A 17,002-nucleotide genomic window follows, 5' to 3' on the forward strand; every position below is an offset into this window, starting at 1 on the left:
ATTTACTTAAGTTGAAAAATGAAGTCAGACTTTTCCTGAATATCTGATTTGACTGATTTCCCAACGATGACTTCTAGATTATATGGCAGATGTTAATATATATTGCTTGAAAGTATTTAACCTTGAATAAAAAATTCTAGATGCCAGCTTTAAAATGTATGAAGGGGTACTTAGTTTTTAAAAATTATTTTAGAATAAGTATTGGAAGCGAAATTTAAAAAACAATCCCATTTACAATAGCATTAAAAAAAATAAAATTCCTAGGGATACGTTTAACCAGAGGTAAACAATCTGTACAGTAAAAACTATGACATCGATGAAGTAAATTGAAGAATACACAAATAAATGGAAAGATATTGTGTTCATGGATTAGATGAATTAATATTGTTAAAATGTCCATACTATCTAAAATGATCTATAGAGTCAATGCAGTCCCTATCAAAAATCCAATGATATTTTTCATAGAAATAAAAAACACAATCCTAGAATGTATATGGAACCACAAAAGACCCCGAATAGCCAAAGCAATCTTGAGAAAGAAGAACAATGCTGGAAGCATTACATGTCCTGACTTCAAACCACAGTACAAAGCTATAGTAATCAAAATAGAGTGGTAGTAGCATATAAACAGACACATAGACCAATGGAACAGAACAGAGAGCCCAGAAATAAACCCATTCATATATGGTAAGTTAATTTTCAACAAAGGAGCCAAGAATATACAACAGGGAAAAAGGACAGCCTCTTCAATAGATGGTGCTGGGAAAACTGGTTACTCATATGCAAAAGAACAAAACTGGACTTACTTACTTCCTAAGTGATGTATGATGAAACTATCAACTCAAGTGGATTAAAGATTTGCATATAAGACCTGAAACTATAAAACTCCTAGAAGAAAACATAGGGGGTAGCTCCTCTACATTGGTCTTGGCAGTGATTTTTTGGATTTGACACCAAAAGCAAAGGTGACAAACACAAAAATAACCAAGTGTGATGCTTCAAAGTAAAAAGCCTCTGCTCAGTACAGAAAACCATCAACAGAATGAGAAAACATTTGCAAATAACCTATCTGATGAGTTATTATCCAAAATATACAAGCAACTCACACAACTCAATAGCAAAAAACTAAATAACCCAATGAAAAATGGGCAAAGAACCTAATTTAGGTCCTTTTCCAAAGACAGTTTTCCAAAGATATTTCCATACAAATGGTCAACAGGTACATGAAAAGGTGCTCAACATCATTAATCATCAGGGAAATGCAAATCAAAACCACAATGAGATATCAGCTCACACCTGTTGAAATGTCTATTATCAAAAAGATAAGCAATAACAAATGCTAACGACGTAGAGAAAAGGGCAGGCTTGTCCACTGGTATGTAAACTGGTACATCACTATGGAAAACAGTATGGAGGTCTCAAGAAATTAAAAATAGAACTACCAAATGATCTAGCAATCCCACTTCTGGGTATATATCCGAAAGAAATGAAATCACTATCTTGAAGAAATATCTGTACTTCCATGTTCACTGCACCATTAGTCACAATAGCCAAGGTATGGACACTTAAGTTGTGTCTGACAACAGATGAATGGATAAAGAAAATGTATATATCTATATACATTTGTATATGTATGTATATATATATATATACATGTGTGTGTGTGTGTGTGTGTGTGTATATATATATATATATATATATATATATATAGTGTAATATTATTCAACTGTTAAAAAAGGAAATCTTGCCATTTGCAACATGGATGAACATGAAAGGCATTATGCTAAGTGAAATAAGCCAGGAAGAGAAAGACAAGTATGTACTACATGGTATTACTTATATATGGAATCTAAAAAAAAGAAAAAAAGATTAACTCATAAAAACGGAGAGTCAAATGGTGGTTGCCAGAAGCTGGGGTGGGGCGGGGAAAATAGGGAAAGGCTGGTAAAAGGGTACAGTTATAACATGACTGAAGTCTGAGGATATAATGTATAATGTGACTACAGTTGACAGTACAGTTGTATGATATAACTGAAATTTATGTTCTCCCACACACAAAAAGGTGAATTTGTGAGGTGATGGATGTGCTAACTTGGTGGGAATCCTTTCAAAATTTACATGTATGTCAAATGATCATGTTGTATACTTTAAATATCTTACAATTTTATTCTTCAATCATACCTCAATAAGCTAAATTAAAAAGTAGATAATGTGCTAAAGGGAAGTGCTATAATTACTCTTTATGTGAACAAACTAGTTGTACATAATAGACTTATTTTAGGAGATGTAAGAGCAAACATTTGAAAACCACTGCTCCATGAGATAAACTAAAAAGAATGCAGGCACAATGATGAGAATTTTTCTCTAAGTTGACAGTTCCTCTAATACAGAGAGCACTCCTTGAGAAAGACAGTTTGTATGTGGGCCAGGTCCATGCAGTAGTTTGTGTTCTCTGTTGGAGAAGCAATGTGGTATGCAGAAACTGCACAGGCTCTGCCCCTTCCTCACCTTCTGAGCCTCAATTTTCATGCTGTAAAACAGAGATAATAATCCAAATCCCTATACGCTTACCATGAGAATTAGATCCAATAGATGTATATTGACTTAGCTCACTGCTTGCAACACATTAGTGACACTAAATAAAGAATGGTAGCTGTTATATAGTCTCCTATATTTTATCTCTGGGCTATGTAAGGAAAATCACAAATTGAAGCTAAAATTACTCCCTTTTTAGGTGAAAATTTAGCTATTGACTGACGACTGACTATGATATGCAAATTCAGTCATTTTTTCCAGTAATGTGGCTGGATGTTAGCTCATCTAGTCATGCTCTCCAAACTGATGTTGCCTGTGAAAATATGGATGGCCCTGTAGGTCAGGAATATACTCTGTCCACAGACTGGGGTATAATTAATAATGAACAACTGGCTGAGTTAATATTCACCCAGAATACCTTTCCAAAAAACGTCTGACATGTAAACAGTAAAGCTGCTACCCATAGTCAGTCCTGGCATCATCAGCTTGTTATATTGCAAAATTTGAGGGCCATCCCCACCTACTGAATTGGAACCTGCACTTTAACAAGATTCAAAAGGTGATTCAAGTGCACCTTAATTGTGAAGATGCACTGGTAAAGAACAGGCCCTTCTAAGGGACGGTACAATCACCAGGTGTATATGTAACTCAGGTGGGAACTTTCTGTTGCACCTATTAAAGGTGAGTAAGGCAGGCCCATGAAGAGTCTTTAACTTCTAATGATTGACATATACACATATACATAAATACACACATGCATAGATCAGTGGTTCTCAACTGGGGGCAATTCCCACCAAGATGTTGGGCAATGTCTGGAGACATTTTTGGTTGTTTATAATTGGAGAGAGGAGGGTTACTACTGGAATCTAGTGAGTAGAGACCAAGGATGCTGTTAAACATCTTACAATGCACAGGAGAGCCCCCACAAAAAAGAATCATTTGGCCCAAAATGTCAATAGTGCTAAAGTTGGAGAAATCTTAGCATGAATTATATAAACATCCCTACATAACAGCATATTAACGGGAACTATTTATGGGAAAAGGAGTAATAATTTGACTACACAGCTCTGAGGGGATGAATTTCTTATCTGGACATTCTGCATCTCAATGTCTATACTGCTTTCAAGGTTATGCATACCCTGCTTAAAAGCTCTCAAAGTCATAATCCGCTTTTGCTAGCAAACCCAGAGTCAGTGATAACCTGTATTAGCATATAAAGTCAGCCAGCATCAATGCCTAAAACCTGTTAATATGCAAAGAAAAATAATAGAGGCAGAAAATTAAGTTACCGTTTGGTTTAAAAACCAATCCTACTGAAGAAGGAAGTGGACATAGGACCCTCAACTCCACACCCACCTTGCCCAAAAGACACTGTAGTCCGTTCCTTCATTGTACAAGTCCACAATCCCTTGTCTGCAATTTTGAAAATCTGAAAACTTAAACTTTTATCTGAACTCGTTTGGTAGCAAAACCTGAATAGATGTGAGACTATTTATTATCTTAATTATCCCACTTAATGTGACTATTTACATAGCTCACTGCAGAAATATTCAGATATTTGCTTAGGAGGTAGTGCCACAGGCTTTCCTGGTGCTGTTATATAATATATGGTGGATGCTTCTTCCTGCCATTCTAAAATTTGAAAACTTTAGAATTTTGAAAACATTGGCTTTAAAAGTTTTAGATAATGATTGTGGACCTCAAATGACTAATATACTGTCAACATGGCGCAAATATTTGCCGAAAGCATTCATATACATATATTTGAAAGAAAAAAGTACACCTAGTCAAATATGTGTGTATATATACACACAGACACTTAGATATGCGCACGCATATACATATATACATCCCTGCATTAGTAATTAGTAGTGTGACCATTAGCTTCCTTGTGTAGGGCACTTGACACAATAGGCCAGGCTTGCAGCTTCAAATTCTATAAAGAACAGTTAACTCTGCAAAGAAACACCTTTCCTCAAGACTATAAACTAACCTCAAACTTCAACCTTCTAATGCTCCTGGATACGCAGCAAGAAACAATGAATGATTTAGGGTAAGCCTATTCACCATTTCAGAAGTGGTAATTCCAATTCAGTAGCATAACCAGATAACCAGCCTCTGTCTCTGTCTCTGTCTGTCTCTCTCTCTCTCTCTCTCTCTCTCTCTCTCTCTCTCTTTCTCACTCTCTCACTCTCTCACTCTCTCCTCTCTCTCTGTCCTCTCTCTCTCTCTGTCTCTGTCTCTCTCTCTCTCACCACAATGTGTAATAGCATTACAAGTACCCAACTGGCTCTGAAAGAGTTAAGCACGGCTTGCCTGCCCTAACCTCAGGACTTGATGGTTGAGGATATAACTCTCTCTGCATATAAACTGTTTCCCTCCCTGACAGGCTTTACCTTACTAGCTTGTTGACTGTCATCTTGTGTGCTCATGGGACTGGCCCAGGGAAATATAGGCAGGTTGTTAGGAAACAAGTCGTAAGAAAATACATATTCAAATTATCATTTTTCTGTGCCTACCTTGTAAGATAGGACTTGGGAACAGACGGGGATGCCAGCCAATTTCCAGAAACCATAAAAAGATACATGAGCTTGTACCATACTGAAAAAGATGCATCGTGCTTACTACTGAAAACACAACACAATGGAAACAATTTAAACTTATTTGAACTTCTTCGAAATCCTTTCTGCCCATTATGGTACTGCCAAGATTCACTAATGACCATTCAATTTTAATGGTCTTTTCATTACACTGCAAAACAATGTTCCCTCCTTTATATCCTAAGAAAACAAATCTCCTCATGAAAATGAAATAACATATGGTATTATTTAATAAGTTGAAAAGAAATCCTGAAAAGTTTTTGTGAAACTGCTCTCTAATAAAACTCTAAGAACTGTGATGTAGAGAAGGGAAAATATTTCACTGCGGTTACGTTCGACGCATTGTTAAATATGATTCTAATGCTAAGGTGAGAGAAAGAAGTACTTTGCCAAAGTCCCTGTAACTATTTCCTCACCAAAGCAGTCTGTCTACTCATGGACTCTGCCACTAGGTTGTGAGACCCCACGACCATTCAGGAAGGAGCCGCCATGTTTTTCTTCCCAGACTCCCAGCTGTCTCATGTAGGGAGTGGGACAGGGCTGAGATCCATGGGCAAGCCTCTGGCCAAGACAGTGGATGAGATCATCATCAACCCCACCCCACCCCAGCATCCAGCCCAGCTTCTTCAGGATTTCACAGGCCCCAGCCTTCGTGCCAGCCTCCTGTCAGGTTCTCAAAACAGGAAAAACTAAAAGCGGATCCTCCTCCCCACAAAAAACGCTGGGAATTCTTACATTATACAATTATCTTAAACATGTTCGTCTTGTATAGTATAATTACAGGAGAGCAGATTAGGATCTTAAAATAACTTGTTATTTCCAAGAAGAATGCCCCAAATTAGTTTCCTTTTAAAATGTCCTCTCAAATCCTTAAACAGCTTTCAAAAAGAAAGTTCTATGGCAAGGATTAAAGACATACATTGGATAATTAACTCATTCCTAACAGAAAAGCAATATTAAAATATTATGAATTCTTCATGCTTGACCAGAAAACAAATATTTATAACTTGTCATCCGTGACAAGTACTTTAATTCAAATTTTCAGGGATTCCATTCTATTTTAGCTTCTGTATAACAATACTGCAAAGCTGTAATTATATCCTCTATAATCAGCCCATTCCCAGTGTAATTAAGAGTGCCACAGATTTAAAACTCTGACCTCACTATGGAGGAAAAAAGTGTGTGTGGAAGAGATAGTTTATAGTGCATGTAAAATGCCCTCATGTTATGCTGACAAATTTAAAATGTAAAACAAAAAAATAACGTGACAATAGAGTCATCTTTAAGAGGGAATTGTTACGTTCCTAATAGTAGTTTTCCTCCATCGTTTCTAGCATCTGACTTTCATCAATAAGCTCTTTTCTATCAAACTGTGTTCTTCCCATATGTTATAAAAACTCTAAACCCCTTCAGATGCCTCTCAATTCTCTCTCCTTCAAATACCATCCACTGTGGGGATAAAGATATACGTGAAGTGATTCCTGGGACAATGTCATGCTAGTATAATCTAAGTTTTAATCAGCAGAGAGGTCCATCAGTGAAGTGTATAACTTCTAAGCCATGTAAATAAATGTAAATAAAATTTTATCTTAACTAAGACTCAGGAAGTTGAGTACCAGGCATTAATGTACACATGTTGTAATGGTTCAAGCAAACCATTTGATAGATATAATAATAACCATATTAATAAAAAAGAACAACAGCAACTAACACTTATCAGATGCTTACTATGTGCCAGCACTGTGATAATCTTAGACGAATTATCTCATTTAATTTTTACAAAGCCCCCTGAGATAATACAATCATTGCCTCCATTTTTCATATGAGGAAACTGAAGCTCAGAGATGTTCACTAACTGTCCAGATGATTTAACTGTAGCTGGTAAGAGCGGGGCAAGTCTTAAAGCCAGGTGCAACTGAATCTCAAACTTGTGCCTGTTTTTACAGACTTAAGATTAGACCGCCTACTGATGATGTTACACAAGCATTTCAGCCTAAAGCAGCGGTTCTCAGCCTTCCTAATGCTGCGACCCCTTAATACAGTTCCTCATATTGTGGTGACCCCCAACCATAAAATTATTTTCGTTGCTATTCTATAACTGTAATTTTGCCACTGTTATGAATCGTAATGTAAATATCTTTTTGTTTTCCGATGGTCTTAGGCAACCCCTGTGAAAGGGTCATTCTACCCCCAAAGAGGTCGCGACCCACAGGTTGAGAACCGCTGGCCTAAGGGCTCCTGGTGCACTGCAACTGTTACTATTCAATTATTCAATGGGGGGGGTGGGGAAGGAAGAAAAGCAGGATAACAGTTTATCAAGATTCTCCTCTCTGTCACATTAAGGAATTCCTTTCTGTATTCTGTAAGAGCTGGTACAATCTTTCTAATTTAGATAAATGTTTAATCACAGCTCATAAGTTGCTAAAGCACCAGTCACAAAATAGAATGCACTCTTGTATTTTTTCAGACTAAAGAAGCTGATTGACCAAGAAACCGAATCCCAGGAGAAGAAGGAGCAAGAAAAGGAGAAGAGGGTCGCTGCCCTGAAAGAGGAGCTGACCAAACTGAAGTCTTTTGCTTTGATGGTGGTGGACGAACAACAAAGGCTGACTGCACAGCTTGCCCTTCAAAGACAAAAAATCCGAGACCTAACCACAATTGCGAAGGAAACACATACTAAACTAGCCCTGGCTGAAGCCAGGGCTCAGGAAGAAGAGCAGAAGGCAACCAGACTGGAGAAAGAACTGCAGACGCAGACCACACAGTTTCACCAGAACCAAGAAACAATTATGGCGAAGCTCACCAATGAGGACAGCCAAAATCGCCAGCTTCGACAAAAGCTGGCAGCACTCAGCAGGCAAATTGATGAGTTAGAAGAGACAAACAGGTCTTTAAGAAAAGCAGAAGAGGAGCTCCAAGATATAAAAGAAAAAATCAACAAGGGAGAATATGGAAACTCCGGAGTCATGGCAGAGGTGGAGGAGCTCAGGAAACGTGTGCTGGAAATGGCAGGGAAGGATGAAGAGCTCATAAAGATGGAGGAGCAGTGCAGAGACCTCAATAAGAGGCTCGAAAAGGAGACATCACAGAGCAAAGACTTTAAACTTGAGGTTGAAAAACTCAATAAAAGGATTATGGCTCTGGAAAAATTAGAAGATGCTTTCAACAAAAGCAAACAAGAATGTTACTCTCTGAAATGCAATTTAGAAAAAGAAAGGGTGACCACAAAACAGTTGTCTCAAGAACTAGAGAGTTTGAAAGTAAGGATCAAAGAGCTAGAAGCCACTGAAAGTCGGCTGGAAAAGACAGAATTCACCCTAAAAGAGGATTTAACTAAACTGAAAACATTAACTGTGATGCTGGTAGATGAACGGAAAACAATGAGTGAAAAATTAAAGCAAACTGAAGATAAGTTACAAGCTGCTGCTTCTCAGCTTCAAGTGGAACAAAATAAAGTGACAACGGTTACTGAGAAGTTAATTGAGGAAACTAAAAGGGCACTGAAGTCCAAAACCGATGTGGAAGAAAAAATGTACAGTGTAACCAAGGAGAGAGATGATCTAAAAAACAAACTGAAAGCAGAAGAAGAGAAAGGAAGTGATCTCTTGTCCAAAGTTAATATGTTGAAAAATAGGCTTCAATCACTGGAAGCAATTGAGAAAGATTTACTAAAAAACAAATTAAATCAAGATTCTAGTAAGTCCACAACAGCATTACACCAAGAAAACAATAAGATTAAAGAGCTCTCTCAAGAAGTGGAAAGACTGAAACTGAAGTTAAAGGATATGAAAGCCATTGAGGACGACCTCATGAAAACAGAAGATGAGTACGAGACTCTGGAACGAAGGTATGCTAACGAACGAGACAAAGCTCAGTTTTTATCTGAAGAGCTGGAACGTGTTAAGATGGAACTTGCCAAGTACAAGTTAGCAGAAAAGACGGAGTCCAGCCATGAACAATGGCTTTTCAAAAGGCTTCAAGAAGAAGAAGCTAAATCAGGGCACCTCTCGAGGGAAGTGGATGCGCTGAAAGAGAAAATTCACGAATACATGGCAACTGAGGACCTGATATGCCACCTCCAGGGAGACCACTCAGTTCTGCAAAAGAAACTCAATCAACAAGAAAACAGGAACAGAGACTTAGGAAGAGAGATTGAAAACCTCACTAAAGAATTAGAGAGGTACCGGCATTTCAGTAAGAGCCTCCGGCCTAGTCTCAACGGAAGAAGAATCTCTGACCCTCAAGTATTTTCCAAAGAAGTTCAAACAGAAGCAGTCGACAATGAACCACCTGATTACAAGAGTCTTATTCCTCTGGAACGAGCAGTCATCAACGGTCAGTTTTATGAGGAGACCGAGGACCAGGACGAGGACCCAAATGAGGAGGAATCCATGCTGTCCTTCAAATGCAACTCATCTACTTCCTGTCCTGTTAACAGGAAGCTCTGGATTCCTTGGATGAAATCCAAGGAAGGCCATCCTCAAAATGGAAAAATACAAACGAAACCCAATGGCAACTTCGTGCAGCCTGGAGATCTCGTCCTAAGCCACACACCTGGGCAGCCACTTCATATAAAGGTGACGCCAGACCATGTCCAAAACACAGCCACTCTTGAAATCACCAGTCCAACCACAGAGAGCCCTCACTCTTACACCAGCACCGCAGTGATCCCAAACTGTGGCACCCCAAAGCAAAGGATAACCATCCTGCAAAACGCCTCCATAACACCGGTGAAATCCAAAACCTCTGCTGAAGGCCTCATGAATTTAGAACAAGGCATGTCCCCCATCACCATGGCTGCCTTTGCCAGAGCACAGACCCCAGAGTCTTGTGGTTCTATAACTCCAGAAAGGACAATGTCACCTATTCAGGTTTTGGCTGTGACTGGTTCAGCTAGCTCTCCTGAGCAGGGACGCTCCCCAGAGCCAATAGAAATCAGTGCCAAGCATGCGATTTTCAGAGTCTCCCCAGACCGACAGTCATCATGGCAGTTTCAACGTTCAAACAGTAATAGTTCAAGTGTGATAACTACTGAGGATAATAAAATCCACATTCACTTAGGAAGTCCTTACATGCAAGCCGTAGCCAGCCCCATGAGACCTGCCAGCCCTTCAACACCACCACAGGATAACCGAACTCAAGGCTTAATTAATGGGGCACTAAACAAACCGACCAATAAAGTCACCAGCAGTATTACTATCACACCAACAGCCACACCTCTTCCTCGACAATCACAAATTACAGTAAGTAATATATATAACTGACCTTCATCCAGTCTATACTGATATTATTGCAAGAAACTCAGTCCTTTTTTAATTATCCTTCTACATTCCCCAAAGACTGACTGAACTTGTACTTTGGGAAGGTTTGTGCATGAACTATTCAAGAGTATCTGAAACTAACTGTTGCCTGCATAGTCATATCAAGTGTGCACTTACTGTATATCTTTTCATTTACATACCTGTATGGAAAATATTTAGTCTGCACTTGTATAAATACATCTGTATGTATTTCATTTTCCATAACTCACATTAATTTGACTGCAACTGGTCTTGGTGAAATACTTTAACATTATAAAGCAGTAAATAATTTGTTGTTTTTACCATTGCTTGAATTTTCTTTTGGTCATTTTGTGTTATTTTTGCATGTACAGTAGAATTTTATTTCCTGTTCATAATGTCTATTAATTCTTCCTTTAAAAAAAACCCAGAACCTACTCCCACTTACAGTCAACTTCTGATCACATATTAGAGAAGGAAAAACTGGTTTAAATAAATAAAAACATGTCTCTTTGATTTCTAATGAACTATAAGATCTCTCATGAGCAAACTTAACTTCATGCTTGAGATGTATCTCATTTTCTCTGGTGCCCAGCACAGTACTTCGCACATGTTAGGAACTTAACACATTGTGGACAGTGACGCAGATTTGCATCTATATATTTAAATGCCCCATCCTCAGTGTGTTCATGTTTCCTGATAATAACAGTAAAATAATATTAAATAATTTGCTTTGTGAGCACATGAGCCAATGGTGAAAGTCAAAAGCTTTGAAATATGATAGGAAGCCAGAAAAAGCACATTTGGAAATAAAAGTTACCTTGGCAATCAAGAGTTGACTGTATTTTCTACCATAGATGAAAACTCCCATAAAACATATATATCTGCATCTGAACCTGGAATCAGCCACTATGACATATGGCCTTGAACACTCTGTTTCAAAGCAGAAATGTCATTTTGGTTCCTTTTTCCTATTTGGTTTCCAAAATAGTTCGGATTACTTAAGGTAGGTGCTTCCTACCTTGCTTGCAAGTGGTCTGTCTTGAGAAGCTTACAACTTAATCGCATCTTTGTTTGTTTAACCTCTCAATAAGCAAACAAAAGTCAAAGATAGTTACACATACAAGTTGTAGAAAAGACATTTTAAAAAGATGTTAAGGGAAGTTTCTTCTGTGATTATTGTTATGCCATTTACAAGGTAGGTGAGAAAATCGCAACCAAGGCATCCTAAAAATTCCACCCACCTCATAGGAGCATAATCAATACTTCTGTAGCAAAGAACAGCAGCTTGCAGAGGAACATTTTAAATTACAAATCTGGTCCCCAAGTCACTTTCCAAAAAAGACAATTTCAGACACAGCAGTTCATTACCATTTTCTTTTGCAACCTCATAACTGTTAATTTAGTGTGGTCAATTTTACTGCCAGTTACTGATTTTAAACACAATTCATGTAGACACCCAGACAGACTGTGGAGATCTTTAGAAGTAAAGAAATCTTTCACAATTGTCCTTCTTTCCCCTGCAAAATCAATTTCATGATAGCAAAGGGAGCTTTGTTGACAGAAACACTTCCATGGTGATGAACTACAACACCGATGCTGTGGGCTTGCATCATCATTAAATAAATGTGGATGAAAGCTGAGGCTGGTGATGAATGAGAAAGCTTCTGTTTAAACACATTTATCTTGGGAATCGGCAGTGACCCAACTGTATTACAAAATACATGATAGTCTAAATGTTTTTTAAAACGACTTTTATTTTTAAGTCACCTTGGGCAAGAACTTTAGAAGGAACTGCAAACTTTATTTTATGTAATTCAAAATAGACATTGATAATGCTGCTGCATGAGAGGTTTTTCTAGATAATAATCAAGAGAAGGGTACATGTAACATTTTGGAAGATACTGATCAACTGATCATAAAATTATGAACAGAAACTAGAAAGAATTAAAGGACAGAGACTTTTCAGTGCTTCCCAAACTTTGTCACATAATGGTACAAACAGAAAACATGTTTCCATGGTACTGGGAGACATGGATGAAGAGGCAGAGATGACCAGCAAGGGACCCTTGTCAACCCCAGGTTCCTCCGGGCTGCCCCACGTGCTGAGGGGAAGGTTCATTCTTGACACACCTGTAATTAATAGAGTTTGAGATGCTCTGGACTATTCATTAGTTCATCTGTTTTGTAAGCATTCAATTTTTTTAATTTTTTTAATTTATGTGAGCCGGAGCAATTCTGTATAATAAAGTTAACACCATAGGTCCTGAGCTCCATGATTATAATGCACAAATTTTCATTTTATCATCTGTTTCAGCTATTAACCATAAATAGGCTTCCCAAGTGATTAACATTATTGGGAATTTACCGAACTTTCAAGGAACCAAACCTCTTCTAGAGATTCCTCTACTGGATGATTACTTTGGTATAATAATTCCTATCACCATCAAAACTTAGGAGCACTGTCAAATTAATAACATACATTATTAAAAGTGCTACTAATTAAAGTTTATAGTAAAGACAGCATCATTTCTAAGAAAAAGCATCTTTTCTATAAAATCATACCTAAAATGACATTCTAGATTTTTGGGGTTTAATTTCAAAAATAATTTTTTATATCTGTGTGTATGTGTCTGAGAGGTTATTACAGAACTTTCTTTTTTCATTCACATATGATCACAGAAGAACCTTGAAAATGAGGAAGGAGAGAGGAAGTGGCACTGGAAAATCTTCATATGAAATATGTGAGGGTAGAGGGTTGTATTCTTGGAGAAAACAATGCCCAAGAGAGGCTCGCAGAAGATAGGAAGTTTTTATATACATCTGAAAAAATAAGATCTTCCTTTCATTGGTCAGATTCCCAGCTTCAGAACCAAGTTTAATTTTACTCTTTCCCTTACCTCTTTAACTCTTTGAGCTGCGGCATCCTATCACAGATTTGAATTTTACCACATCCTTCTTTCCATTTAAGAGCAAGACAAACTTTCCCCTTGAGGATATACTGCTCTCCGGGGGCACTGACAAAAATAAAATCATCAACCTTACCAGAAGGATAATATGCATTACTATAGATTTTTATGTATAAAGGAGAGTCTCTATACTTGTTCAAGATGATAACAGGATTCCATAAACTCTACTCAGAAGGTCTCTGCAACTACAGTTCATAATGCAAAAACATTATGTGTGGGGTCTTCATGACACCCAAAAGATACAATTAGGTTGCGCTGTGAGATGGTCATAAAAAGGACATTAACAATGTTTAGACTTGTAGCCGAAGGATTCTATGATCTTATTAACTGAAGTATAACTCCATGCAAAAACATGTGTTTAGTAGCTTTGATTCTGAATCTTCACAAAGCCAGTCTCCTTTGAAACTTAGACGAAGACCTTTAAATTAACAACATTCTAGTGCCCCATACCTTCCTTTCTATTATTAAGTTACTTTCCTTCAAAATAATAATTTTGCTTTGCAATCCTAAGAGAAAAGATAATCAGGCAAAAATGCATGCCCAAAACATTAAGATGAGTGCTTTTCAAAGTAAAATCCAAAACACTTGTAGGAGAATCCCATGATCCCCTCCAGAGCTATCAAATCAGAATCTCTGAGGGTAGGAACCAGGAAGCTGTATTTTTAACAAGCTCCACCCTAAAGTAGGAACTCCATTGTTTCACAAATCCCTCTATTGATAAACATTAGTAAATGGGTTCTGACTCGAGTCACACTTTATCAGAATAAATTATAACTGTCCCAGGAAGTGTGACTATTCCGCCCTCTAGTGGCTGGCATGACAAACAGAAGGCTTGTTGCCCAGGTTTTCTTTTTATTCAAAAGAAAAGCTCAATAAAAACTACCATTTTATTGGGTGGGAAGGTTCCCAGTTTTATAACTAGTGAAGCATAGATGCCTGAATCTTGAGCTGAGCGGTAGCAGGCTGTCTGACACCTCCAAGCTCTGTTTCTTCCTCAGGTCCCAGGCCTTCAATGTAAGTCTACAGCATTTCTTGGGACTAGTCCAGAACACACATTAAAGAGAGCAGTTTGGATGAACCAAAACAAAGGGCTTCATTCACCTCAGGCCACAGTGAAGCAAATGCAAGGAAAAGCAAAGAAGATAAGTGGTTCATTAAAGTCTCCAAACCTTAAGCCGCCTTAAAATTCATTTTCATTTAGTTTAAACTCCAAGTCCTTTCCTTTCCAATGGATGGACCCTTCCGCCCTTCAAGCTCAGACAAGAGGAGTAAAGTAAAGCTTCTGTGCAGTCAAATATATAAGAGCAGCATCCCCCAAAGGCAATGCTGCAGGATAAGGAATCCTTAGGGAGTCCCGCAAGTTAACCGGCCAACACTTCTAAGTACTTTATAATTTGATAATGAATTAACACTGTTCACATGGCAGCACATACAAATCTGTCAACATTCCATCAGGACACCAGGTTTTACACTTAGAATGATGCCATAAAAATGTGCTCTGGCATTTCCGTCAGCTATCCTAGGGATAATCCTCTTGACTTGTGACCTCATTTTAAAATTGCACTTATTTTTTTCAGTTATTGGTCAAGAGAAATATTTATCGGATTATTTGAGACAATTTTTTGAAAGCCTGAAATTAGTTTTATTTTAGTGGGTTCCTTTTCCCCAATAATCAAATGGTCTTGCATGATTTTTTTAAGTTTACCTAAGATAGACTTTTTTTTTTTCTTTTGCCTCAGAGTTTTATTTTTGAAAGGCTAGTCATCTTTGGATAACTAACAATGTATACAGACCTTACAGACCTACAAAGGCTGCCTCATTCTCTGCCATTCCTTAGGCCTCTGGAAAGGCGGAATGGGTTTACCAATTGACATGCCACTCAAGTGTCCCAGTGACATGCAGTGTCTCAGTCCACAGTATCTTCTCTTCAAAGCCTTACATGGACACAATTGATCAATCCACTGATCGTGACATACTGAATTGCCTACCTTCTACCTAACACTGGGAGTGGTATTATAGAGACAAAAGATTCACTATCCCTGAAGAGTTTATTAATCTGGGCAAGGAAAGGAGATAAGAAATAGGAATATCAGATAATATTTAATCAAGTGGCAAACTAAATTTCCTACAATAAACTAGAGATTAAGGGAGGGGTGGGCTGCAGTAGATTAACAAGGCTTCATAGAGCAACTGAGACTTCAAACTGGACAAGGAAAAATGTAAATAAGTGGAGGGACTGGAGGAAGAGAGCATTTGAGGCAGGCAAATAGAAAATCAGGTTCCAGTTCATGCCTTTTCCAGTCGGCCATGGGGCCCTGGACAAGTCATTTCATCTTTGTGAAATCATGACAAGTGGCCTTGGTGACCTTTAAGATCACATCTAGTTCTAACTTGCAATGATTTCTGAGTTCTCTCCAAGTCTTGCCACCCTCCTTTACTCATTTAAAAATTCCTTTGGGAAATAAAGTTGGGACATAAATAAACCCATTACTTGCATGAGCTTCTTTCAGAAATTAAATGTCTCTCTCCTCATTTACTCACTTGTGGGTATTTTAACACTACTAGATGGCTTCTCAAGATTTGATTTCTTCTCTAAGATTCTATGAATTAATGTCTTTTAATCCTTACGACATCAGCTCTTTGTTCACTAGAGCAAAGCTTCTCAACCCCAGGACTACTAACAGTTTGGGTCCAATGATTCTTTGTTGTGGGGGGATGTTTTGGAGCATGCCTGGCTTCCACCTACTAGAGGCCAAGTAGCATCTTCTAACTGCGACAAAGAAAATGTCTCCTGACATAGCCAAGTGTCCCGGGGAGAGAGGAGAGGGCAAAGTTGCCTCGGCTGAGAACCACTGCATTAGAGAGATGGACAAACGGATTCTATAAGCCAGTTCCTCCTCTACATTACTTGCTGTGGGAAAAATTGGACAGCTCACTTGAAAACTCTTATATCTGGTGTGTAGAGATGAGAATCTTGAATCTGACAAAAAAATAAGCCTCAAAGCAACTTTAAAAATCTGCACTGAAGAGTTTAGTCACATGAGGATTGTTTCCACTCACTTGACAGATTGGCCTCGGGCCTGTGAGAATTTGAACATTTATATGTGTATTGATACGTTGCGCCTTTGTCTCTTTCAAAGCTACCATATTATAAACTAGAGTTTTCAGATGAGCTTTCCATTCTCACATGCCTCTGAGAGAAATAAAGAGAAGTCTTGACATCCAATCACCTTTGCCTTATAGGAGGAAAAAAATGGGTTTCAGCAAGATTCCCAAGAACTTAAGAAATAACTCTTTATTATTTTTACTTTCTAAAGAGTCCTCTCTGAGGAGTTTCTATTCCCTCTATATTAGCTTATAACCACCACAGGCACAAATGTCTTCAGTTAGGATACGAGCTTTCTTCATTCCTTGGCAAATCACCTGTAAGAATGAACTGCAAATATTTATGATGTACCTAATATTACACATTGCTATGCCAGGCAGCTTCGCAGGTGTCAGAGTTAGAATCTAAGGCGGAGTGGAGGATGACGTTAAAAGGTAACTAATAGCACAGACAGAGAAGGAATTCTATAGACAGCAGGTACTGTGGGAGTTTGGAGCAGGTCGCCCTGGGGCA

At 38.1% G+C, this 17,002-nt stretch overlaps 2 protein-coding genes across 5 annotated transcripts in view; one reads left to right on the forward strand and one right to left on the reverse strand.

Annotated features, from left to right (window-relative positions):
- CMSS1 (cms1 ribosomal small subunit homolog) overlaps window positions 1-17,002 on the reverse strand; it is a 345,852-nt gene that overhangs the window by 308,697 nt on the left and 20,153 nt on the right. The window lies entirely within an intron of this gene.
- FILIP1L (filamin A interacting protein 1 like) overlaps window positions 1-17,002 on the forward strand; it is a 270,986-nt gene that overhangs the window by 244,087 nt on the left and 9,897 nt on the right. For 3 of the 4 annotated variants that reach the window (XM_019648347.1, XM_019648348.1, XM_019648349.1), the window contains one exon: window positions 7,603-10,742. In XM_019648347.1, coding sequence (XP_019503892.1) covers window positions 7,603-10,399 — 2,797 coding nt within the window. In that variant the 3' untranslated portion in view covers window positions 10,400-10,742. Of the gene's footprint in view, window positions 1-7,602; window positions 10,743-17,002 lie in introns of those variants that run through there. The other variant, XM_019648350.1, reaches the window with a different exon arrangement.

This window comes from Hipposideros armiger, unplaced genomic scaffold (genome assembly GCF_001890085.2).
Source record: "Hipposideros armiger isolate ML-2016 unplaced genomic scaffold, ASM189008v1 scaffold_125, whole genome shotgun sequence".
In the NCBI taxonomy this organism is placed as follows: domain Eukaryota; kingdom Metazoa; phylum Chordata; class Mammalia; order Chiroptera; family Hipposideridae; genus Hipposideros; species Hipposideros armiger.